Raw genomic sequence first — 26,168 nt, 5'->3', positions numbered from 1 at the left:
GCGGTCAAGCGCCAAACTAACGCGTGGATCATTTTAGCGGACGCCCCCGCTGTCCCAACTGCCGACAGGCAGGGCCGAGGCAAGAAAAAACCTTCCGCTCCGAGGCCGGTCTCGAGCGCCGCGCAGAGCACAGGCGCGGCAGCCTCCAGGCCCGGCCGCCTTCCCCCAGGCGCACTCTGATGACACCACCGCGGAGGCCGCAACAACGGCTTCCGGCGGAGCGTCGTCACTTCCGGCGAGTAGGCGCGGCGGCCGCCATCTTGGGCGGCTGCGGGAGGCGGCGACCGGGTGGGCGCGCGCGATCGGCGGCGACGCTGCCGCTCTCCCCCGCCGGCCATGGCCGGGCAGTTCGACGCGGAGGACCAGGCGAGCTGGTACTGGGGACGGTTGAGCCGGGCGGAGGCGGTGGAGCTCCTGCAGGGGCAGCGCCACGGCACCTTCCTGGTGCGGGACTCGGGCAGCATCCTGGGCGACTTCGTCCTCTCCGTCTCCGAGAGCTCGCGCGTCTCGCACTACATCGTCAACAGCCAAGGCGGGGGCGGGGCGGGGGCGGCCCCCCCGGCGCCCGGTGAGTCCCCCCCCCCTCTCCCCTTTCCGGCCTCTGCCCCGCCGCCGCCGCCGCCGCCCGGGCGAGGAAGCGGCTGGGAGGTCTCTCCTTCGCCCGGGTGTCCTCGGGATGCGGCCGAGCGGGGCGTCCTGGCTGCAATTCTGGTGGACTCGCTTTCGGCTTACCCATCCCTAAGATCCCCTCGCGGCCTCCCATCCACGCCCCCAGCAGGGCCGGCTGCTTTTGCTCTTTGAGATGAGCCGGTGTCGCCTGTTGCTGCCGCCACTTCGGTGTAGTTGAATAAAATGCTCTTCGGCAGTCAGGATTTGGCTCCTCTGTTTGCAAAAGGCCTTCTAGGCCACAGAAGCCCCAGTTGGTTGCCTCTGTCCTCTGGGCTGAATGGTGAGGATTAGGACCCTCCCTGTGGCGGCTCTCAAGGCAGGCCCAAGTCAAGTTGTGGTCAAGTCACATTTAGGTTTGTAGTTGTTCCCTTTAGTTCAAGGGGCTGATATCTTCTTTTGAGTTTGTATTGCCTCTGAAGAGCCTCCGCTTAATTTTGCTGCTTACAAAGTGAATTTGTGCATAAGTTATGTACAGATGCAATAATGGTACTGTCAGGTAATGGACATTATTTATTTAGTTTTTCATTTTTAAGAAACAAAATGAGTTATTGGTTGAATGCTATTCTTGGTATTTCCTATTTTGTTTAATTATCTTTTTGTTTCCCCGCTCGCAGGGTCGTCTCCTAAGTTTCGGATAGGTGATCAAGAGTTTGATTCCTTACCAGCTTTGTTGGAGTTCTACAAAATACACTACTTGGACACTACAACGTTGATAGAGCCTGTTTCAAAATCAAAGCATAACAATGATGCGCAGCTCAGGCAGGAAGAAGTTGAATATGTACGTGCTCTTTTTGACTTTAGTGGCAATGATGAGGAAGACCTCCCATTTAAGAAAGGAGACATACTGAGGATCTGGGAAAAACCTGAAGAGCAGTGGTGGAATGCAGAGGACGGTGGTGGCAGGCGAGGCATGATACCGGTTCCTTATGTCGAGAAGTATAAGCCTGCCTCTGCTGCAATCTCCGCTCCGATTGGAAGTAACCAGGATAGTACGGTCCCACAAGCATTGGGTGGGCCAGAACCAGGTCCCTATGCCCAGCCTAGCATCAATACGCCACTTCCCAATCTTCAGAATGGGCCAATACTTGCCCGGGTCATCCAGAAGCGGGTCCCTAATGCTTATGACAAGACAGCCTTGGCCTTGGAGGTACGTAGTGGCGCAGTGCAGAGAGAATTCTCACTCAGGTCCTTCCGTTTCAAAAAGAACGGGGGAACCCAGCGAGCAGCAAGGCTTCCAAGCCACTGGTGCTGATGTTCCTCACAATGTAGCATGCAGAAAGACTAGCATGATCTCCTTGAAATGGATAGTATTTCTGTGTTGTGAGTGCTGTCTGTATTTGCCTCTCCTGTGAGAAACACACTGATTACTTAAGTTCTGTCTGAAGCATTTTTCAGAGGAAAAGTTACTAAATCTAACTTGGCCTTTCATGCCCAAGGTCATGGGTTACACTGCTTAGAGGTTTGATACACATTAACTCTTCCCTGGTGTCAGCTAAATGTATCTCAGCTTGATTTCTTCTAAAGCAGCAGGATAAGGCAGGAAATGGCACTGGGAAAGGGTTGGGGTGCTACTTCACTTGGGAAGTGACATTTGTTGAGTTTTGCCCCATTTTACGACTCTCCTTGCCACATTTGTTAAGTGAATCACTACAGTTGTTAAATTAGTATCACGGTTGTTAAGTGAATCTGATTTCCCCATTGACTTTGCTTGTCAGAAAGTTGCAAAGGGGGATCACATAACTCGGAGACACTGCAACCGGCATAAATGTGCCTGAGTGGTCAAGCATCCAAATGTAAATCACGTGACCATGTGGATGCTACAAGTCATAAATGTGAAAAATGGTCATAAGTCACTTTTTTCAGTGCCGTTGTAACTTCAAACGGCCACTAAACAATCTGTTGTAAGTGAAGGACTACCTCTGGTTAGCCGGATTGGGATGCTTGAACTGCTTCCATACTTCCATGGAAGACCGGGACTGCCTATGATATTGGTAGCAGCCCAGTGTTTAGACTGGTTCTTTGGTGCCTCTGCCTTTGCCTTGGGAGGAATCCCACAATGGGCTATTGAGGAACACTAATTGGGACAATCTTGGCTTACATATTTAAAGGATAACACACCCTTGTTCCCATAAAAAATTACTCTGTTCTCAAGCTGGGATTGTTCTGTAATGGTTTCCAAAGTCATCACTGTTAAGCAGAACTGCCAGAATGATGAGGCATGACAACAGAGCTCTATCTGACTTTTCAGCATGGCAGGCTTGGAGATGTGGCTCCAGGGATAAATAAAATAATATAAACAATAGTGCTGATTGTGCAGAATTCTAGTCATTCTTAACCTTTGGTGCAGGGTGGATTTGATTTTAATCAAGTTGATTTAAATTGTGATTTAAATCAAAATGTTTAAAGAGCAACTGTCATCTCTGTCCCGCAGCGGCTCCTCTTACCTGCTGTTGACTCACTGACAGATAGATTTTTACTCCAAAAGCATTTTATTAAAATAAATTTGATTTTAAAAAATCAATTTAAATTTTTTTAAAAATCTGATTTTTAAATTTTTTTAAAAATCTGATTTTTAAATTTATTTTTAATCTATTTTATCCACCCTGCTTTGGTGTTTGAGTTTTTCCTATAGGCGTTTGGATGAGTTAGATCACAATTTGTGCTGAAAGTTCATTGAGTAACAAAGGCAAATTCTTTGCTTTCTGGAATAAAAGGAACTCTACTGCACAGCCCTGCCTTCCTTTGGAACAAAACCTGAGATTATTCAGAAATTCGCATGCCGTATTTCCCCCTTGGTGGGAAAGGAGAAAAGCTGCAGCTCTTGCTGTCAAAGGACCAGGCTAGGAGCAGCTACTGCCGCCGCCACCGGTTCCTTCTTTAACCATATTGCTTTCCATTGAACGGATGTGACGGTTAGCCAGGGCGCTTTCCCAGAAACAGAACGTCGCTGTTTGGATTCCTGCCCAAGGAATTGCGGAGTCATTCGCAGAGTTGACAGTGATGTGTTTCTTGGTTTGCAGGTTGGTGAACTAGTCAAGGTCACCAAGATTAACATGAGTGGCCAGTGGGAAGGAGAGTGCAACGGCAGGCGCGGCCATTTCCCATTCACACATGTCCGGATGCTGGATCAACAGAATCCCGAAGAGGACTTCAGCTGAAAAGGACCCCACTGTTCTGCTTACGGATGGGAGCAAGCACACAGCGTTTCATTGCTGCAGCAATGGAGACTCTTTCTTGAGAAGTCAAAAGGAGGGTGGTTTCTGCCAGCATTCTGGTATTGAAGATGAACTGTCCCTGGGACACAACACTCGTGGGGTGCTTGTGTTTTCAGGGCACGGCTTCTGTGCCAAGAGGTAGGTCAAAGACATTACATTCCCCCCCCCCCACCTCCACCCCCAGAGTAGGACGAGAATGCTACCCAGGGCTGTGGAGCTCTCAGGCTTTGTCAGTTGCATGGCTTTCTCTGTAGGTAGATAACCCGAGTGGCTTGGTAGGACACTCACGGCTTGCTAGCCTAAATATTCCTCTCTTTGGATCTGATATATATAATGTAATTTCTGTCTCATAACTGCTTGTTGCAAAATGAGTACACTATGCATCGCCCTGGTCTATTTTCTAAGTGTATTTTGATACTGGGATAGCTGGAGCTTAACGATTATATTTTGGATGCGTTAGGGCGAAGTCTGCTCATTATTGTGAGTTCCAAAAATTTGTCTTTAGTACAGACATAGCAAGTAGCTGACTTAATTTCAGAGGTAGATGTTAATGGAAATTAAATATTGGTGGAATGTTAAGCTTCCCTTAAAGGGCAGAGAACTGTGTTCATTGTACTTTTTTAATTGCCGACTTATCTGAGCACTACACTCCAAAGCATTAGCCAATTATAGAAAGAGATGAGTGCCTGAAAACTTCCTTTTAGTACTTTCTACTTACTCCATATAGCAAGGCAAATATTGCCATGATAAATGAAAATGCCAAATACTTTCTTCTATAAATGGTTCCTTTCAAACTATGGTTCCATCTGCAAAGCATTCCGATGGTGGTTTCATGAAGAACTTATTTTTAATAAACTAATAAAAATACTAAAATGCTTTTGCATTGATTCTAAAACATAAATAGTTTACACACACACAATATCTTTCCACTACTACTCAAGACTTGAAGAAACCTATTTTTCTACTAACGTTTCCCAGACTGCTTGTTGCCAAGTTTCCTTTTGACTTAATATTGCTAGAAAAAGAATAACCTTGAACCAACAAAATTTCCTTTGCTGATCAAAAGGTGCCTCTGCCTTGATACTCTTCCCAAGAATGAACTGCAGGTGTGTAATTGGCCATCTCATATCCCATTAACAAAGGAGGAAGAGGCCCTTCAGTGCTTAATGCAATAATGCCATTCTGTTCTTGCTTGAAGAATATTGAAATGATCCCACTTGTCTCTCATGGAAGTCCCATGCACCCCTCCCCCCCCCCAAAAAAACAATCAATTAGGATATGAAGAGAGCAGCGCACAGGTCAATCCTTACACACGGTTGCATTACCCATAAAGGGCTGGGCTGATGTGTATTTTGCAGGGGAGTTGGCTGTGGCTTATGGAATGTACTACCCAATCATCCTCAGTGGTTAAGTCGGATTTCCAACATAATGGAAGTTTGTAGATCCCAACTTCTATGGATCCAGAGATCGGAATGGTCCATTCCCTAGTAAAACGGTTACCCATTGGTGACACCATGCAAAGCACTGCTGCCCAGTGGGTCATTGAGGCTGGGAGATTATTTGTTCTGAAGCCAAGTTCTTGGCACGCCTCAACTATACTTCCCAAGGTTTTAGGAAAGGCAGCAGTGCCACCAGTTGCCTTTTGTGGCTTGCTGTGGGAATTTGTTTTATGGGAAATTCAGTAGAGATAGTAAGATTTGTTTCCCTGAAAATGATTTTTCCGAAACAGATCCTAAAGTATTCTTGGACACGGCAGAATCTCTCCAATTGAGGTTGGATGATTTTCTGTACTCTCGCAGGAAGTACCTCTTAAAGAGATATACAGAAGTTTTATTTAACAGGATACGCTGCATTTAAGTAGAAACATAGTTTATTATAATACCTTTCTGCTTAGGCTCTGCCAAGTTGGCAGCATTAGAAACACCAGGGCAATGTTTTTATTGTATGTAACGTTGGAAATTCCCTGTGACCAATTCTGCAATGTTGACCCTTCAGAATTTCTGGAATGATACATAGACCCTGTGGTTTGTTGAATTTTGACCAGCTATTGTGATTCATAAACCATATTGCCTGTATAAAACTAATCAACTTTGTTTTATTCACTAAACCATGACAGTATAGTATGTAAAACTATTCAATACGTTCATATATTATGCTTTGCCTTTGGTTTAATGTGTGAATTATCCCACTGGAGTTCAGCAAATCAACTACAGAATAGCAAATGTATTATTGCAATATTCATATTTCAACCACTTTATTTCAGTTTTAAAAGTATGGTTGCAATATTATCACGCTTCCTCTTCATCTGGTATCAGAAGCATTTCATGATCTGCTTCCTACTCAAGTGAAGCAGTTGCTTTGCTTGAAGGCCTCCTAGCCAGCCCATTTTGGGTAGGTAACTTTCCCCTGAATTAGTGACCTGCTATAAAAGCCCCACTGGTTACTATTTTTATTTTGAGATGCATTTTTGCATAGTATTACACTACTCAGTTTAAATGGGTTTTTTTTTCCTAGCTAGTATTTTAGTCAAGCCCAGCATTTCATAATAAAACCTGATGTGATCAAAGCTTGTTAATCTATTATAACTGCAAGTATTTTAATCATTTTAATAACATGCTGTCAGAGTGAAAAATTCTGTACACAAACTAAAGCAAAAGCATATATAAAATGTGCCCTGTATTATATAACACTACACACTTTCTTGACAGTTATTTTTTGTAGCCTGTAATCAACATGTGTATAATATGTGGCGTAAATAAAAATAGCAAAAGTGGAATTTGTGTTTCATTACCTTAACAATGTAAGTGCATGGATACGCAGTGGGTGGGCTGATTCTAAAGATGCATCATATTGTTCAAAGAAACATTTTTTAAAAAATTTGTTTTTAGAATAGTGACAAAAAGAAATAAAAGAACAAAACACAAAGAAAAATACATTATCAAAGAAGAAATGCTTTTTTAAAAAGTGAAATACAATAAAAATATTTTAATAGTAAATAGTGACAATTCTATATAGCTATCTAATGCAACTATACATTTGAGTGATAGTGAATGACAAGATCAGCTGCTGCAGAATGACAGAGTTGGAAGGGACCTTGGAGGTCTTCTAGTCCAACCCCTGCTCAGGCAGGAAACTATACCATTTCAGACAAATGATTGTCCAGTCTCTTGAAAACATGCATTGTTGGAGTATTCACCTGGAGGGAAATTGTTTCACTGGCTAATTGTTCTCACTGTCTGGAAATTTCTCCTTAATTCCAGATTGCTTCTCTCCTTCATTAGTTTCCATCTGTTGTTTCTTGTGCTGCCTTCAGGTGCTTTGGAAAATCGGTTGGACCCCCCCCCCTCTTCTCTGATAGTCCCTCAAATATTGGAAGATGCGTTCATGTCACCCCGAGTCCTTCTTTTCATCAAAACAGACATACCCAATTCCAGCAACTATTCTTTATGTTTTAGCCTCCTCCCCTAATCATCTTTGTTTCCCTTTTCTGCACTCTAGTGTCTCAACACCTTTTTTACAACGTGGTAAAACTGGATGCAGTATTCCAAGTATGGCGTCACCACGTGGTTAAGTGGTATTAACACTCCCTCAGTTGAATACCAAGAGTAAAAGCCACCAAGTTCCCAGGTCTTAACCAAGCCCCCGTTGTATGGCTTTTTGTACTGTTTGTGGTTTTAGGCCTGGCTGACTAAATTTATTACATGGAGAAAGATCACAGACCTAAAAGTGAAACAAACTATTAAGGGAGGATTTTGAAGCTTTAAAATAAAGACTGGACTGGGACTGTTAGCAGTGTGAAAAGAAATTTAATTTGTGGATAATATTGTTTGATTATTGGACGAATTCATTTTAAAAAAGAGGGATTTTATGTTTCATTTTTTCTACCTTTCCTCCTGTTTAAAGCTGGACTTTAGAGCAGGGGAGACGTGAACACAGGCCTCAAAGCTGAGTTAGGTTTTGGTAATATATACCAGATTGGCCCTTTCGTTTATGATTAGGTCCAGGACGAGGCAGCTTTATCACAAGAGCCACCAAAACCAGACTGCCCAAGGGCTGCTGAGAGCAAAGGGCTGGAAGGTGCCGGAAGCACGTGGCCCAAGAACAGCTCGTCCCATCTCTCAACCCTCACCATCCTCCTCCACCCCACAGGATCTGCAGCATTCCCAAGTCACGTCAATGGGGAAGCTGGCAGGAGGTTGCCAACGGCAACCACACGAAGCCCTTGCTCCACAGTGGCATTTGCTCAAAAACAACAAACGTCTGGGATTTCTGTTGCAAAGCATCTCAACTGCTGCTGCTGCTGCTGCTAAGTTAGGGCTGCTTGTAGCAAAGATGGTGGCAGCAGTCGGTAGCCTCCTCCGAGAACTCCAGGTGAAGAGCCAGATTCTTCCAAATTGCCCGTTTAATGTCCATCCTGGTCAAAGTCCTCGGACAGGCAGGTGGGGCGTTTAGGAGCATCGGGCCAGCCTGCTCCAATTAACAGGATTGGCCCAGGCTTAGCCCGATCATCCCTCATTCAACTGGCCAAGGGCTACCTGGAATCCTCCTCCTCCTCCTCCTCCTCCTCGAGGGGAAAAAAGGGGCCACCGGGGGCTCCTCTGCTGCAGCTACCGGGGAAGCGCTGCCTGGCTGTGCCGGGTCCCCGTCAGAGAAAGGGCCCCGAAGCGGCTTAGAAAGTTGGCCGCAGAAGAGATCAGAGGGGAGACGGCGGGCCGAGGACGAAGCGGGGCAGCAGCGTCTGGCTCTGCCGGGGACGGGCGGCCTGGAGGGCACCGACTTGTGTCGATGCCGGGCGCGTCCACGCGGGGTCCCGCCGGGTGGAGGTCGAGGGCCCGGCCCGCTCAGCGCAGGAGTCGCCCCGTCAGGAGACGCCGCTCCCTCGGGGAAGGCGCCCCGGAGACAAGGAGGCCGCAGACGCTTCTCTGAGGGCCCGCAGGGCGCCGGTCTCGGCGAGAAGTAGCGACGCCGCCCGCGTCCGCCCGGCGGTTGCCAAGGGCCGGTCGTTGCTAAGGAGGGCGAGGGGGCGTGGCGGCGCCTGCGCGCGGCGGTCGCACTGCCCGGATGTAGCGGGAGGAGGCGCCGCCGCCATCTTTGCCCGGAGAGCAGCGAGAGCTGATCGTGGCTGAGCCCCCCCGCCGCCGGACCATCGGTCTCCATCCGCCCCGCGTCGCCGCCCTCGCCCTCGCCCCACGGACATGGACGACCGGGAGGACCTCGTCTACCAGGCTAAGCTGGCCGAGCAGGCCGAGCGCTACGATGGTGCGCGGGGCGGCGGCGGGAGACGAGCAGGGAGGGGCGGGCAGGGCAGGGCGCCAGGTGGGGGCGAGGCTGCGGCCGCCGGGCCGGGGCGAGGAGAAGCGGCCGGCGGCGGACCGGAGCAGGGCGGCGGGGCAGCGGCGACAAAATGGCGGCGCGGGCGGTGAGGGAGGCGGAGGGAGCAGGGCGGGAGCGCCGGGCGGGGGGCGCAGACAAAATGGCGGCCGCGCGCTCGGGCGGCGGGGGGGGAGGAGGAGGAGGAAGGAGGAGGAAGAAGGAGGGGGCCCAGGCAGGGCGGGGGAGGGGATTAGAGGAGCCCCCCCCACCCCCTCACCCGCCCGGGGCCTCTCTGACCACCGGGGCCCCTTCGGGGGGGGGGGAGCCCCGCGCCACCACCACCCCCCCCCAAGGCCGCGGGGGAAGGGAGGAGGGCGGAGGAGGGCGGCTGGGGCGCGGCCCCCTCTTCGGGGCGGGGGGGGGGTATCGAAGGGCCGAGCCCGGAAGCGCCGAGTAGGTGCAGGAGCCCGACGGCCCTGCTCGGCTCGCATGCCGGGCAGGAGAGCCCAGCGCTTCGGCCGATCCCCGCCTGCCTTCTCCCACGGCCGCCGCTCGCCTCCTTTCCCTTCTCCGACTCCAGCGTTGCCCCAGCGTTGGAATTGCACCTTTTCTCCCAAATGGGAAGCGCGCGCGATCGCCATTCATGTGCTGCTCCCCATCATCTCCCTGCCCCGGGTGGCTCCCTGCCTAGCAGGTCAGGATCTGGGGAAGCAGGAAAAAGCCAAGCCGCGTTGTAGGGTGGACCAAGAGACAAACCCACTTGATAGACTGAACCCTGGCTGCTTGTTTTTATTATGTCTATCAGCAAAAGCCCCTGGGTGAGCAGGCCAGGAAACTGCCCGGGAGGATGTTGATGGCCTTCTCGTAAGGGAACAACAACACTCCTGCTCCTCCCGGCTGCTCCCCTCAAGCTCCCCAAGGGTAGGACGGGTCCACATGGTGCACATATTTTCTGGGCCTTAAAGACCTTAAAAAGAATATAATAAAATCAACAGTACTAATTGTAAACACAGCCATAAAGTATGAAATTGGAAACAGTCATTCCAATATGTTGGCCCTAAGCCAAGGAAGGGTCAGAATCCCTTGTGGATTTTGGAACCCTGAAATACTAAATACCGAACAGTGTTGTTACGGTTTGCATGTGCTTCCCATCTAAAATACTGATAAATTGTAAAGTGTTGGCAGTGTTGTAAAATGGAATTAAAGAAATATTTTGAAAACACATTTTAATGGACAAACCAGAATCCTTTCTATACACCTAAACTTGGGTATTTTGCATTACTCAGATGCTAAGGTGACTAGATATCAGAAGGGCTTACCTTATGATTTAAGTTTTGCAATACATGGGAGATGTGGGAGGGCTTTACCTGATGCTGAACGCTTTCTGTGTTGGGTTAGGTTCCTAGAAGAGGGCATGTCGTGAATGGGTTCTCACAATGAAAAATATCAAAATATTGGCAGAGATGATCGTGGTCATGGACTTGTTGAGGGATCTTAGACGCATCAAATCCAGCCCCTTGCTCAGCATGAGACCCACCAAGGCATCATTGGCAGATGGTGACCAGTCATCCCCTCAAAGACATCGACTGAATGAGAACTTGTCGCTTCATGTGGCAGTCTGTTCCACTGACTGACATAGTTCATGCAGCCCAGAAGCTTCTGCGAACATCGAGCCTGAACCCATTTCCTTTAAATTGAATCCATTGCTTCTGTTCCTGCCTTCTGGGGCAACAAAGAATCACTGCACCGCATCTGTGTGGCAGTCCCTCAGATGTTGCACAACTGCTATTATGTCTCCCTTCAGTTTTCTCTTCTATGGGCTAAAGATCCAGAATTTGTAACTGTTCTTCATGGGGTTTGGCCTTCCAACATTCACTACCCTGATTGTCATCCTCCAAAGGCTTTAATTTCTCGCTATCCTTTTTGAACCATGGTTCATAGAGCTAGACCCAGGACCCCAGGTGGGGTCTGTCCAGGGCAGAGTAGAGGAGGATGGTTACTGTCCATAATCTGGAGCCTGCTCAGTTAATGCATCCCATTGCTAGCTTGTAGGTAACTTGTGATGAATAAGGATACCCAAATCCCTTTCAGTTGTCCTATTCCCAAGCCAGATCTCCACGCCATGTTGTTATGTATTGGGTATTTTCACTGCTTTGAATTAAATATGAAAAAGGCAGGATAATAAACTAATAATGATTTTAAAATATTGACTTGATTTGTGCCCATGAAGTATGGGATGTAGTATTGCTGGAAAGTACAGCCGTGGGTGATCATCTGGATTGGTCCTCTTGGAATGGAAGCTTGAAGGCTTGCTCTGTCCCAGAGGGCCACCTTCCTCTAGTGGACAAGCGAAAGGCTCGTGGCTGAGGGTGTCTGAGTTTCATTTGCTAAGCAGCCCTCCTCTTGTGATGAGGGGTTCCCTTCCGTGTCCTCCATACTTTCCCATAGCGTACCAGTATTTTAACCCCATCTCTTCATGCTACTGTACAGGGGAGACGGTCCTCAGGTGATTGCAAGAAGCAATCGGTGGAGCTGGCTGCATTTGGAATCTCGGCCGTTTGGGGCTCCAGTTGCCACGGCTGCAGCTTTGCTTTCAGGGCTGCTCGGCATTGCTGCGGCACCGATGCTTCGGAAAGCTTCGGTTAATCTGTGTCATAAAGAGTTTTGCTGCGTGCATTTACATTTGCTCCCACGGGGGGCCTGGTGCTGTTGGCATTGCAGCCTGGTTTGTCTGACAGTCATAGACACCCCCCTCCCCCACCCCAGTTGCTCAGGATAAATTTCTGGGTTTGAGCTATCAGCATTGGTTTCATTTTTTATGGAGGACTATAAAGTTTATTCCCATATTTGGCATGAGACGCCTGACATGTAAGTTGGTGTGTTGTGTATATGTATTTTAGAAATGGTTGAATCAATGAAGAAAGTGGCTGGAATGGATGTGGAGCTGACGGTCGAGGAAAGAAACTTGCTCTCTGTTGCATATAAAAATGTGATTGGTGCCAGAAGAGCCTCCTGGAGAATAATCAGTAGCATTGAGCAGAAGGAAGAGAACAAAGGTGGGGAAGACAAATTGAAGATGATCCGGGAGTATCGGCAAATGGTGAGTGATACGGTTGTACCTCCTCAGTCCCCCGAATCGAGCTTGGAAGTGGATGTGTTTCCTTTTGCAAGGTTTGTGTAGCAGGGACATCTGGGCAGAGCGGAGCTACCTTTTTATCCCTTTTCCTTCCACTGTCCTGGGTGTGTGCATCACAGCATTTGTAGCTCTTGTGGCATTCTGGCCCAGCTCTTCTTTTCTCCTCCTCTCCCCAATGGCCTGAACAGGCATGGATTGCTATGGAAAGGAGCTGCGAGTCTGTGTGGAGGCTTTGAAGTGTGTCCTCCAACATGTATCCTCTTTTCAATGGCCTAATAAACTGCACTGAGCTGCCAAAAGATAGATTGCTTACTAGAGGCTTGAGTCCTTCGAGCATGCCTCTGCGTGGATGAAACTGAATTATTCACTTTACTTGAACATATTCACTGACTACCGAATAATTGTTGAGGAAGGTTCAGAGATGGAAGGGAATAAGAGTGTTTCACATTGTAACATTATTTCATAGGTTTTGCTTGTTTATAAATGGAATTTTAAGTTCAATTTCAGATACTGGGTTGGCTTAGCAGAGGCAACCATTAACCCTTGGGGAAGAAGGCACTCCCAGATTCTTAAAATAGATTCAGGAAATGGGATGTCTTCGTTATTGTAAGACAGATTCTCAATACATATGAAGTTTTGGAGCCTTAAATAGAAATCTGAGATACTTAGAACTATATAGTTTCTCAAACTATTGACAGATTCTTTGTACCTTTCCTCTGTGTGAACTACACTTAAGTTCTTTTAATCCTAAAAAATGTTATATGGCACTGAAGGCAGGATTCCAAACAATTGTGCCCCATTTGCTGGGCCAAGTCAAATTGATCCATTAGTATCGGTTCTTGCTTTGGAGCAGAGAGAGTAGATAAATGATCCCAGGAAACTCAAAACTGAAATGCCCGTTATAGCTCTTGTTCTCTGCTTCCTTGCCTGTCCTTAGTCGTGTTCACAAGAATGCCTCTAAGCTATTGAGAAACTATTGAACTTCACAAATATATCTGGATTTTTTTAGTCATATAATTTAAGCCTCAATCTTGACACTTAACAACATTGGGAGTATTTTCCTTAGTCGTTTTTTAATTATCTTAAATAATGCAGCTTTCTGTGTTGAGGTGGTTCAGCGTAGGGGAACTGGCCTGCACTGGAGGCTGCCACGATCACTTAGGCTTTGCAGAGGCCATTCACGCTTGTGTGCGTGTATGTACACACCTTTGTGGGGTTAGAATCGGGGCCGCTTGGGTTTGGAATCCAGCGGACTTGATTTTTAAAGGCAAAACCTGAGGTGTCTTTCTCTGAAAGGAAGGTGGAGGTCTATGTTGGGGCTTACCTGCTCCTCTGCTCAGGGTATGGGGAAGATTAGCTGGGAAGACTTGACCAGGGTTTGTGGCACCATTACATGTTGGGATCAGTATGCCACCTGGATATGCCATCTGGTGAAATTGGTGCCCAGGAATAAACCCAACCATTGATTTCTCCGAGCCCTGGCTTTTGTACAAGAAGAGCCAGTTGGTCACGAAGGACCCCTATTTCCCACTGTAGAGAATGTCAGCAGGGCCAAAATGGAAACATTAGATGACCCGTGACCCGTTGGCTCATCCTTTCAGAGATATTTCCTTACCAGATATTCCGCAACGCTTTCCACAATGACACAATGATGTACTACTGCCTTCGCTTGAAAAGATGGGAGGCGCTCAGAGATGGATCTGCCATGAAAATAGCCATGTTGAACTGAATAGTACAGGAGATTTTTGTGACATTTTGTATTATATCATAAATTGTTTTACGATCATTTTATGTCATAATATTTTATAAAGTTTGCCAAATTTCAGTTCCACAGAAGTCATGGGTCCCAGATTTTGGACACATTCTGTAAGTTGGCCCATTTGAGATATTTTGGTTCAAAAATTGTTGCCCTACGATACGCCATTTCACACAGTTAAAGTTACAGAAGTGGGAGTTTTAATAGCGTATAGAGGAAAGATGTCCCCATCTAGTTTCGCCACCCTCTCCTGTAGGTGCTTCTGGAGGGGGGGGCGCGCACTGTTGTTCGGGTCAGCTAACCTGAACTGCTGGAGCCACCAGCTGTCAGCAGGGGCGTGGTGGAGGGAGCATCCTTTTCCAAACACCCAGTCCCATTACATCACTGGCGTAATGGGATTGGGTGTTTGTTATTATTATTACAAAGCTACCCCTCTGAGAGGCAAATTATGCATTTCTTTTTCTCTTTCTCATACGTTGTTTGAATTTAGGTTCAAATGCTTTGATTAAACGCTCTGAAAACCTTTTTTTTCCCCCTTCCAAGGTTGAGACTGAATTGAAACTAATCTGTTGTGATATTCTGGATGTACTGGACAAGCACCTCATTCCAGCGGCCAACACTGGTGAATCGAAGGTTTTCTATTATAAAATGTAGGTACCAGACTGCAGGCACAGTGTATGGAAAAAGAGTGTGTGCGCCTTAACTAAACTGCTTATTTGTGGAAATCCTTTCTGTCCTAAGAGACAAATCTGAATGGTGGAAAGTAATTTTTTTCTACCAGACCTTGGAACACCCGTGGAGCTAAGAAAATGGGCAGAGCTTGTGTCTGGCTGGGCAGGAAAACAAGCAGGATGGAGAAGCAAAAGTCAAAGAATAAAGAAACTCTTCTTGCATTCTTTACGTCATGTATCTGTTTTTCCAACCCATATAATCCAGTCAGTTTTTAAATGCATCCTGTTGGGGGGGTGGGGGGGTTGCTTATCTTTGTGGGTGTTCGTGCTCTTATTCTAGCCCTCAAAGAGGGAGTCCTGGGTCTGCTTTGCAATTATGGCACTAGACCAGTTAGATGGCTTATAATGTATTTATGAAGGGAAGCAGGAATTAAGATAGTTTTGTATAAATACTCTGTATTAGGTTATATTGCACTAATTAAATTAAAGGGTGGTCCTGTAATCAAATATTTGAGCATGGAACTTAAGTTTTACTAACTCTTGCAAATCTGACCACACATTGTTTAAAATTAGAAACAGTACTTCAATATATAGGGTTCTTTCAGCCACAGTTGGAAGAATTTGTGCCTTGGATACGTTTGTCATTTTTCTCCTTTCCAGTATTAAATCTTTATTCTAGCCTGGCCATCTGTACAAGAAAGAAGGAAAGAAAGAAAGAAAGAAAGAGGGAAACAGGAAACAGCCATGATAAGTGGCTTGAAGCAAAATCTGGCAGTTGCTGGACAGGCTCAAGCCATTCATTTTCATCTGGTGAAGATGAAAAGTGTACTAGGAGTAATGTAAATATTTTTATTTACACAGAAAAATGGTTATAATCAGTGGTAGAAAAAACACAGTTTGGTCTTTCAGTTGGCAGACAGATTGGCCCTGCTTCCCCTTCTGCCTTATTTATTTTTATCACAATGCAAGATTTAGCTACTGGGGGGAATCGAGAGTGCAGTCATCGCATGAGGGGGACTGATTTCACTCTTGGGAAATCAGAATTCATAAGAATCTCACATTGTGCCATGCAAATATAGCTGGTTAACCTAATCATAACAATTTATTAAATTAATGTGCCTCCTGACTCCCAGTGAATCACATTTGCCAAAGGCTTCAGCGAAGAGCCAGATCTTGGGGGCTTTTGAAACACCACTAGGCCGCGGGGGGGGGGTTGCACAAGTCTTGGGAGCAAGTGGGCTTGTTTAAAATATTAAAATTCAACTTTTATCCCATTAGTTAGAAATAACAGCAGTCCAAAGAGATTGAAACCCACTCCGGCAATAAATCTTCTTGCACATTGCTCTTGATTGCTTTTTATTCCCTTATCCAGGAAAGGGGATTACCACAGGTATCTCGCCGAGTTTGCCACAGGAAATGACCGAAAGGAAGCTGCCGAGAACAGCTTGGTGGCTTATAAAGCTGCTAGTGATATTGCAATGACAGAACTTCCTCCAACACATCCCATCCGCTTAGGACTTGCCCTCAACTTCTCTGTTTTCTACTATGAAATTCTTAATTCTCCTGATCGTGCCTGCAGGTAAGTGAGTTACTAGGACGTATCCTCCCTTAGAGCCCTCCGTGAATGAGCGCCTCAGGGAACTCCAGACTGTTGCTGCCCCTGGATCAGTCTGGAATACCAACAGAGGAGGAGGAGGAGGAGGAAGGAAATGTCAGTTCCCCCAAAGGTGTTCCCTCCATAGGGATTGTCAGGGGACCAAGCTGGCTCTGAAAAGGGAGGCTGCTGCAGAACTAAGGGTTCCCGGGGGCGGGGGGGGTGTTATTGCCAAGCTTGAGGTCTTCACCCGCAGGAGCAGTTGGTTCCCTTGACATGCTTTGCTACCGTAGTCATCCTCTGCTTATAGGTTGGCGAAAGCCGCTTTTGATGACGCAATTGCAGAACTGGATACGCTGAGCGAAGAAAGTTATAAGGATTCTACACTTATCATGCAGTTGTTACGTGATAACCTGACACTATGGACTTCAGACATGCAGGGTGATGGTGAGTAGCCCCGGCAGGTCCGGCCTCCCCTGCGACCTCAGGGCACGCAGCATAGCTGTGGAATAGGGACATATCCCTCTGTGCGCAAGTCTAGGCAGCTCAGGGGCTGGGCAGGGAGTGGAATGCAAGACGCTTCTTTCCCCGTTGGGGTTGCCTGGCAGAAGAAGCAGCCGCAGCAGCCCAGTCCTTTTGGCGTGCAGTTCCCAGGTGGGAAAAAGCGCTCCCTCTTCAGCAGGCATGCAAAGGAACACCCAACACCCCCCTCGCCTCCCCACCCCAAGTGGGCTTGTTATTAAGATCCGCACAATCTGACTTTGGCCAAGTATTTAGAAGCCAATAAATTGTTTTTGGGAGGATTCTGCAAACTGCTTCATTTTTTATGGAAGGGATGGGGAAAGTGGGAAGAAAGCCAACTCTGCCCTCTGCAGAAAACACGGGCCAGTTTTGGGTTTTTAGTCAGCATAAGACTTACTGAGCTGCTTTTACTTTAGGTTTTGAATTCTGGGTTCCAAGGGGGTTCCCTCTGGCCTGCCAATCAATATCTTTACTTCGGTTGAATGACCTCTGTACTAGGATGTAGTGCTAGGCCCCTATAAGCGTAGCACCTCTCCGAAGTTCTTCCAGCTGCATATGGAGACTGGTATTCTCTGGGGAGCCCCTTATTTTGGTTTTTTAGAGTTGCAATTGATTCTCGGTTTGGCCATTGGTTCTAAAATGTATAGAAAACCTTCCTTACGGTGTAATTTCAAAATGTGAGAAATGGGTATGGGGGGGAGGATTCTTGAGCCATTGCACAAAAATGTTAGTGCGGACTTGTCTAGTTTCTGATCTTATTTTCAAACTTCATTCTGTTACAGAGAATTGTGTCTATGTTGTTACCTGAGAAAAACAGTAATTGGAATGGATTAATGTAAATAATTGTTTTCAGCCACTGAATTAGTATCTAAAAGATAAAACTATATTAAATCCTTCAAGCCTAATTTCTCTTTTGGAATTCATTCATCTCCTGAGTATTGCTGAAATTTTGGCTAATTGAAGCATCGTTTGGCAGTTGAATAGTAATGCTTAAACGTTTGTGAACCTTCTGGATTTCCAATATTTCTGCACAGACATGACCGAAAATGTGACTTCCCATAAGTCCTAAAACTAGATAAGACAGTTGTTCAGTTAAAACAAGTGAACAAAAAACATAATGTTTAGTCATTTCTTCGTTGAGAAAAGCAATCGAAAGCTACTTATTTCATATGTGAACCTTTCTTTTTAGGAACTAGTGTGCAGGTCGCCCACTCCGCCCTCAGCAGCAATAACTGCAACTAACTTTCCAGGGACAATTAGTCCCTGCTGCCCTTTGGCTCCGAGGGATTTTGGTGTTCTCCTGCCCCCATCCTTACAGAAGAGATTGGACTGGGGAGCTGGGCTGCTGAGGTCCCTGGCATGAACTGCCTGATTTAGGTCCTCCCACATTTCTATGGGATGTTTGGCTTCGCCACTCCCAAACATTAACTTTAACTTAACTTTCGGACTGGTGTGTTCCGGTCATTGTCTTGCTGCATCCACAGGAGTCTCCCCTCACAGCCTTCTAGCTCACTCACATGGCCCTTCGCAAACTGTAGACGAGCAGCAGTGTCCTTTTGGAGACAAGGGGCCTTGCAACCCTGCCCCCCCCACACACACACACCATTGTTTTCAGTGTTTAAGTGGTGGCCTCACCCACATGGACATTCTTCAATGCAAAAGAGGCCTGGCCTCCCATCGGGGCTCTTGGAGACTCCTGAGTAAGGCCTTGATCTGGGTGTGGTCCCGGTTGGTCAGCCACTCCTGGCGAGGGCAGCAGTGGGATTGGGTTGCCTTCCTTTGTACATGGTTTGCCTGGCAGAAGAAAGTCCAAACTCTTTGGAAATAGAGTTCTTGCTTGCCTGCTCAGCATCAACAACTGTTTTTCGGAAATCCTCCGAATTCTTTGTTCAAGAATACTTCAACATAGTTGGCTTGTTGTGAAGATCAGGCTTAGAGAGTGGATGCCCAGTGGAGACTCTCCACCACCCGTACGTAGGTCCCGGTTGTCCCAGGGTGCTTTTTTCCAGGAGGCAAGTGGGCTTCCTTGTTTTCTTTGAAGACGATTCGCTTCTCATCCAGGAAGCTTCTTCAGCTCTGACTGGATGGTTTCCCATTCCCTCCCTTCAGTCAGAAGCTGAAGGAGAACAAGGAAGTCCACTTGCCTCCTGGAAAAAGCACCCCTGGGATAATACCCAAAATTCTGTGCTTTGGGTAAGGAAGGACTTCCCACACTTACACCTGATCGTCATCCTCCTCATCCCATTGACTGAAACCCCCAGCTCTAAAATTTTCCCTTCAAATGAACTGGTAGCCTTAGAGATCCAGATACTTTTCCCCACACATAAATCTGTAGTTTCAGATAATTTTCTTCAGTGAATAAATGAACCAAGTCTGTGTTTTTGACATTTGTTTGGGTTCTCTTGTCTAGCTCCAGGGCATGTGTGGAGAACATGTTGTAGGTCATATTCAGGCAGAAAACATTGAACATTCTGAAAGGTTCACAAAACGTGTGTGTGTGTGTGTTCCTGGATTGCGCGTCTTCTCATGTAGTTTCTGCACTGCAGGACGTAGTATCTATTTCAGAGTTTCTTTCTTTGGTGCTCTATACTGTTTTAAAAGTAACAGACAAGATGTCTATCATGAGGTCAAGGTTAAACTTAAACCTACTTACTTCCAAGAAGGTCCCGTTGAATAGCAGGGGACAGAATATAAATAGATGAGCATAGGATTCAGCGCTTTTGGAACAAAAGCTGGTTGGTGAATAAACAAGTTTGTAATTTGAAAATTGAAGCTGACTTGAGACAAAATATTTGGAAGGTGTAACAAAGTTCACCAATCCTCTCTCGTGAGAAACCGGATTGGTATCCCACGTATGTAGCGGTGAGGATCATATTTTTGATTTGATAGGAAGCTGACAGTATAAAGTCATTTCTCCCCATTTCCCTTGGGTTGAGCAGGGTTTATTGATCTGGTGGTTCTTACATTAGCTGACATTCATTCCGATAGCTCTAAGCAGTTCACAAGACTACGTATATTGCATATAAAGATGTAAAAGCATTTATCACTTTGGAAACTTTGAAACAGAGCATTACAATGTCTGAAATTCTTTTTTTTAAGTAGATTTTAAGCTCTCCGTGGGTGGTTGATTCCAATGCATGGGGCCCACCATGTCAAAGAGAAAGCAGCTTGCTGAATACGCCCCTGGCAAGAGCCACAAAGGGTTCCCACTGAGGACCCAGGAGTGCAAAGAACGTCCTACGGGAGTCTTGTGGTTCCTTGGGGTCTAAAGCGTGTAAGACGAGCACCTGGAATTGGGCTTGGAAAGCAAGTGGCAACCGGTGGCTCTCGCTCCACACACAGGGCCCTGACGCAGCGCATCCCCTGCGGTGTTCCACTGATCTTTGATGCAGCCTTGATTCTGGCCCCACCATCTTGAAGACCTGTCACACAGTGAGAGACTGCAGTGCCATCTAACCTTGATGCTGCCAGCACAAGGTTTCTGTCCTAGTAGGAGTAGTATGAACTCTGCAGATTTAATGTTGCCAGCCATCATGGAGGAGCATTTTCCCCTTTCTACTGAACCGCAGAGAGGATGGGCTCCCTGCCTTTCCTAATGCTCTTCCGGTCTGTCCCATCTCTTTCCCGGTTAGTTTCATCAAAATTGATTTTTCTCTCTATCCCAAACCTGGTGAAAGGAGAGCTGCGGGAGGCTGGGGAGCTTGTCCTTTGCCTGCCAGTCTGGTTTCCTGACACCGTCTCCATCAACAGGAGACTGAAGCCTACCTGGTCTTGTCCTCTGGGAATGGGAGGGCTGGAAGGGATAACGGGGGTTCGACAGCACAGAGAAGAGAAGTGCACATCAAGCTTCTGGAAGGAAATTCTCACGACTTTTACCTAAAGAGAACACGCTGTTGCTTGGCAGCAGAATTTATTATACAGCCTCTGCAGTTCTGCACATGTTTTCTCCAGCCCGTCTCCCCTGGTTTCAAACCTAGAAGGTTGCCAGCCTCTGAATTCAGTGGGCAGTTCCCAGTCAGATGCCGAATCATGGCTAGTCCTTAGAACCAACAGTGATAGCACCTAAATGCTTACCTCTTCTAGGTGAAGCTGCATGACGATCATTCGATGTTGCCCTTGGTTTGTGCTGCCCAACAGAAACCCTATACTATCTTTGGGAAGTGCAAGAATTTGTATCTTGCTGGCTGTTGAATACAGGATGAGAAAATAACCTTTGGTTTCTTGGTTTTTGTCCTGTTTGCAGGATTCCTCTCCTAAAGGGTTGAGGCTTAGGGTTCTAGGATGGAGGGGAGTTGGGGGAAGAACTCAGGGGCCCTTGTTCAAGGTGTGTCTGTTGTTTTCCTGTTTTCCGATGCCTCGCAATTTCAGTGCTCAACAAGTAAATTTGGGCTGAGGTTTCTCCCCTTCTCATGCTTTTTTCCTAATCATAGTCAAAGTCAATAGATTTCCTTTTCTTAACTCCTATTTTTCTCCCTTCCTTTTCCATTATGTAGATTCTTAAAAGGAACTCCACCTGTTCATTTTCTAATACTCTACTTTGTAAGTCTTCATGGTGACCCTGGAGAATATCTGTTTTTTCCCCTCCTTGTCACTCACTAATCATGCTTGCATTATGCTTGCATCTCTGACTCATGCCAGGGCTATGCACTCTCATCTCTCTCCCCCTCCCCTCCCCCCACCAGTGAAGGTCCACAAATACAATTAGATCTGGCATCTCTTTCCCCCCCCCCCAAAAAAAAGCAGGATGCTTGACTATACACCCTCACAGATAGTCCTTTCATTGCATCCCATAAGGGTAGAGTCACCACTTAGCCTGTCTTCCTCTGAATTTAGCCTTCCTTGAACCAACAGGTTGGGCAGGTTGTATGTGTCCCTTTTTCCTGGCACAAGAACGATTCCTGAAATGTCCAAAAGGGACTGTGGCATTGCAAAAGCCGAGCTTTTCTGCTGGTTGATGTGACCGTTGCATGTCAAGCCATATTAGACGTGTGGTCTCCTGATCTTAGGGGGACTTGTGCTTGTGTGCAGAGAGCCAGGGCAGCTGGCCGGGGGCAGAATGCACTGGAGCAGCCCATCTCTGTTGCATGCTTCAGTTGGATCGGGTCATGGCTCCAGATTAACGAGAAGCATGGAAACGTCTGTGGTCCAAAGGATCCTGAGTCTTTTTTGGCCACAGCTGCTTGTATTGGGGTTGTGAAGGAAGAAGAATTTGCTCTGAGTGGGAGAGGTTTGCAAGATGGACTAACTAGTCTTGCCGATGAGATGTTGACCTTGGGACGCTTCCTTTGTGTCCTCACTTGGTTTCCGTGTAGAAGGAAGGGAGAGGGTGCTTCTTGGGGGGGGGGGTCGTTCCCTTGATTGGGCCTTCAGGGTCACTGCCCCTCTGCTGGGTCTCGGGCTCTATGGACTGCCCTGCTCGTGGGGGTGGGGGCCCTTAAAGGCCGGGAGGGGGCACCTGCTTCCCTCGGGCAGGGTCTAACTATCTTGATTTTTCTCCCCAGGTGAAGAACAGAGTAAAGAAGCACTGCAGGATGTGGAAGACGAAACCCAGTGAGACATCAAGGCCAATAAAAGACCCCACCTTTGTCCCCCTTCTGCCCCATCCTCCCTCAAAACCCCCCGGTCTCCCTGGGAGCCATCTTACCTGACGTTGTGATGGGCCCCAGAATTTAGGTTCCTACCCTGTTGGTTTTTTTTTTTTTTTTTTACACAGTTGAAAAGTTCTTTAAAAGGCAAGAGTGAATGTCTGTGGATTTTACTGGTGCCAGCTTTCAGTTTCTTTAAGACACTAACCGGACTGGCTTAATGGAGGCTTTTTCTGAATCATTGTGTGTCTTCTGTCAGTTGGAGGTAACATCTGGAAGCCGTTAGAATTCTAGGGAAAGTATTTTGCACTGTGAAGTGCAGGTGGTGGCATTTTTCATTTTTATAATTGTTTAAACAATTTATACCAGTGTTTAAAATTGGGCGTTTAGCTTGAAGTTACAGGTTTCATTTGGAACAGTTCTTGTAATGGTTTTGCAGTAAAACAAAGCGAAAACCCCAAACTGCTGAGGGTGCTGGTAAAACGGTTCACGATCCGTGGCTGCTCATTCTGCCTTCTCTTTACTCCCCCTCCAAGCAGGTGAGCATCGAAGGTGGCGTTGAAAAGCCTGCATGTGTGTTGAGTATTTTTCTCTCCCTTTCTTTGCTAGCTCAACCTCTTTTGTTCAGTATGTGTAACTTGAAGCTAATTTGTACTACTGGATATCTGACTGGAGCCACAGATACAGGATCTGTATTGTTCTTACTGAAACACAGCATGGAATTAACCTTAAACTTAAATAAAACAACCCTAAATTAAAACGATGCCAAATACTACTGCTACTTTACCCTGGTCCCTATTCAGCAGAGGTGCAGGCAGAACAAGTAGCAGGAAAAGCAGAGCTTATGGACAGTCGGTGGCTGTAATTTCCACTCGATGGCCTCGGCCAGGATTTGTGAATCTAAATTTGTGGCTGGATGCAGAGCACGCTCTTCCACCCTGAGATTGTATCTACTTAACGATGGCAACCGGAAGTGATGCTTCCACCCTCTAAGCAGATAAACAGTGGGTCAGGTTGAGCTAGAGCACCTCTCTGAAATCAAGCCGTGTCCCCCCCTCCCCCCCGTCCCTCCCTCCCCCTTCCTTTCTCTTGCCCTCTGACTTTCTCAGCAGCCACTTCCTTTCAGTGTTCAATTCAACTTATGCCTTGTTCGTTTCTTTAGGCCACGGGCTGGTAAATATTGGAGGGGTTGTGGGGTAAATTTTACATACACTCGGAAACATTTTCCTTCAGTGCTTTCGCGCTCTTTATTTTGTCTGTGAATGCCTTATTCCAATACCTCTGGTCTGACCTGTATCCTTGCCTTTAGTTTCATTTGGGATTCCCCTTTGGAGTGAGCAGCAAGTCTGTTGGATAAATAAAATACTGTGTAAAGATTCTGCACCTCGCGCCCTCTCTGCACAAGCCTTTCAAAAGTGGGAAATCTCTCAGCTGTCACTCCAGCATCAAGCGAGCGTTTCGCCTCTTGAGATGAGAGCAGCACTGTTGGGGTGGGGGGGTAGACCTGCGTGTCTGAGAGCAGATACAAAAATGTGTGAGAAGGCAGCTTCCCTGATCCACAAAAGCCCTTCTCTTGCGCCCCCCCTGCCCCCCCTCCCCAAGAGAGAGAGAGAGAGAGAGAGATTTGGGCTTGATGAAATGGCTGACACTTTCCTTAGGCTACTTATTTCCTGAAAAAAGCTCATTGAAGAGCCTCCCGGCTTCTGGGATACTGTTTCTTAATCCCTGTTTTACCAGTCATGCCGAGACCCCACTGGGCAGGGCAAGGGGATGTGCCATCGGAGCAGTTTGCTGCATCTGTGGGCCACCTTGGGGATTCAAAGCCTCTTTCGCTTGGAGCCCTCCCGTCCACGGCCTCCCTCCTTTCAGCCATGGCCATGTGCAGAGTCCATGTGAGAAAGCCTAGGGGCTTCTGCGTCCAAGGGGGGCTCCAAGCCCATTCTGGGTAATGGGTGGAGGAGGGTGTCGCTCACGGGCCTGCTGAGGGCCCCGCGTAGGTCTTCCAAGGGTGAATGGGCCAAGAGGGCAGGTTTTCCAGAACCTTTACCCAGCAGCTTGAATACCTACGGGATTTCTTGCCCTTCCTGATGGGCAGGTAGAGCAGGGTGACCAGTTGAGGCTTATGGGCACAGCTCCCCTTTCAAGTGGTGGAATAGGTGATCGATTCTCACGCTGTGTGTCTGCGAGGGGTCATGCAGGACTCTAGAGCTAGAGAACAGTAGAGGCTTCTGCAGGCAGGCAGGCAGGCGTCAACTGAGCCTTTGTTGGTCCCTCTAATCATTCCCAGTTGTAAACAGCGGTGGACATAAATTACCTTCGGAGCTATCCTTAGTCAGATGCCTTGCCACGACGCAGTGGGGCAGGGAGGAAGTGGCAGACTAAGAGGAGGGAGCGTGTCCTCTGTTCATGCAAAATAGCCTCCAGGGAGCCCCATCTTAAAAAACCTCTCCCATCACTAAGGTGCCACTACCAGAATGCTGGCGTTTGCTTTATTCAGCACCACTGCTAGTCCTTCCCCTGGCACCCTTGACAAGGGAAGCACCCCATGACTTGGGTGTTCATAGCTGCTGGTCAGAGGTGTGAGTGGATGGTTTTTTGGGCTTTTATTCCCCCATGCTCAAGTCCAAAAGCTGCATGGAGCCTCAGATTCAACACCACCACAGTGTGATTGAGAACATGCAGGAGTGCAAGTAACTGAGGGAGCTGCAGATAGGAGCTGCTTTTGCACCTGTGTGCTCAAAGGTTGCCCAACTTCATTAGGGCACAATATATTGTATCTGCATCCTGTGAATTTTTGGTAATTTTATTCATGGGGCTTTGAGGGCATAGGGTAATCCAGCTCAAGTTCAAGATTTGGAGTATAGTGCGGGCCTAAAACTGATGAGTGTGTGATGTGATGACAAGGACCCCTGTTTGCCTCCTGAACTCTTTAAAAAATGGAAAGAAAAAAGGGACAACCAGCAGCAAGGTGGGTAGATGGGCTCTGGCTACAGTGGAAATAGGTTTAGGTTTATTGGATTATATGCCGCCCTTCTCCCAAGGACTCAGGGCGGCGTACAACATAAAACATATTACAAAATTAAAAGAGACATTAATAAAGTATCCCAAAAAACCCAATAGACATTTACAATGCGATTTAGATATTAAATTAAAATTAATAATTTATTCAGGTCAGGACGGCTTGCTGGAAAAGCCAAGTTTTTTAGGGCGGGTCAGAAGGACCGGAGGTCGGGCATTATGCAAAGCTCGGGGGGGGGGAGCTCATTCCAGAGGGAAGGCGCTCTCTCACTGTCTGGCTGATAACACTGGACGGTGGGAGGCTACTGGTAGCAGTAGGTGGTCTCGCAGGTACCCTGGTCCTAAGCCATAGAACGCTTAAAGTTCATAATTAGTATCTTGAATCGCACCCATAAGACAACCTGGCAACCAGTGCAGGCCGCCTAAAAGGGGTGTAACATGGGAGCACCTAGGGTGCCCCCGTGATAACCACGCACGGCCACATTCTGGACCAGCCGAAGCCTCTGGGTGCTCTTCAATGTAGAGAGAGTTTGCAGGTAGTCCAGGCGAGAAAGGACGAGGGCATGAGTGACTGTGGTAATGGGAAGCCCATTGGAAAGCCAGCTTGGGGACAGATGATCCCATCATTCAGAGATCCTGTTTGCACAAGTAGGATCTCACTCAATTGCTAGTGCCCTAAGTAGCAGTGT

The 26,168-nt window shown here is 47.3% G+C and overlaps 2 protein-coding genes across 2 annotated transcripts; both read left to right on the top strand.

Annotated features, from left to right (window-relative positions):
• Positions 1-240: 240 nt before the first annotated feature.
• Positions 241-6,660, top strand: CRK (CRK proto-oncogene, adaptor protein). The gene is made up of 3 exons (XM_032216274.1): positions 241-568; positions 1,284-1,816; positions 3,690-6,660. Exons 1-3 carry the CDS (start codon positions 337-339, stop codon positions 3,825-3,827), a joined length of 903 nt encoding a protein of 300 aa, XP_032072165.1. The 5' UTR covers positions 241-336; the 3' UTR covers positions 3,828-6,660.
• Positions 6,661-8,930: 2,270 nt separating this feature from the next.
• YWHAE (tyrosine 3-monooxygenase/tryptophan 5-monooxygenase activation protein epsilon) lies at positions 8,931-23,842 on the top strand. Its single transcript, XM_032216833.1, has 6 exons — positions 8,931-9,143; positions 12,098-12,297; positions 14,633-14,739; positions 16,133-16,339; positions 16,665-16,801; positions 22,378-23,842. Exons 1-6 carry the CDS (start codon positions 9,080-9,082, stop codon positions 22,428-22,430), a joined length of 768 nt encoding a protein of 255 aa, XP_032072724.1. The 5' UTR covers positions 8,931-9,079; the 3' UTR covers positions 22,431-23,842.
• Positions 23,843-26,168: the final 2,326 nt, after the last annotated feature.

This window comes from Thamnophis elegans, chromosome 4 (assembly GCF_009769535.1).
Source record: "Thamnophis elegans isolate rThaEle1 chromosome 4, rThaEle1.pri, whole genome shotgun sequence".
Lineage (NCBI taxonomy): Eukaryota > Metazoa > Chordata > Lepidosauria > Squamata > Colubridae > Thamnophis > Thamnophis elegans.
Note: the sequence above shows the minus strand (reverse complement) of the source record. Positions and strands in the feature narration are given on the sequence as shown.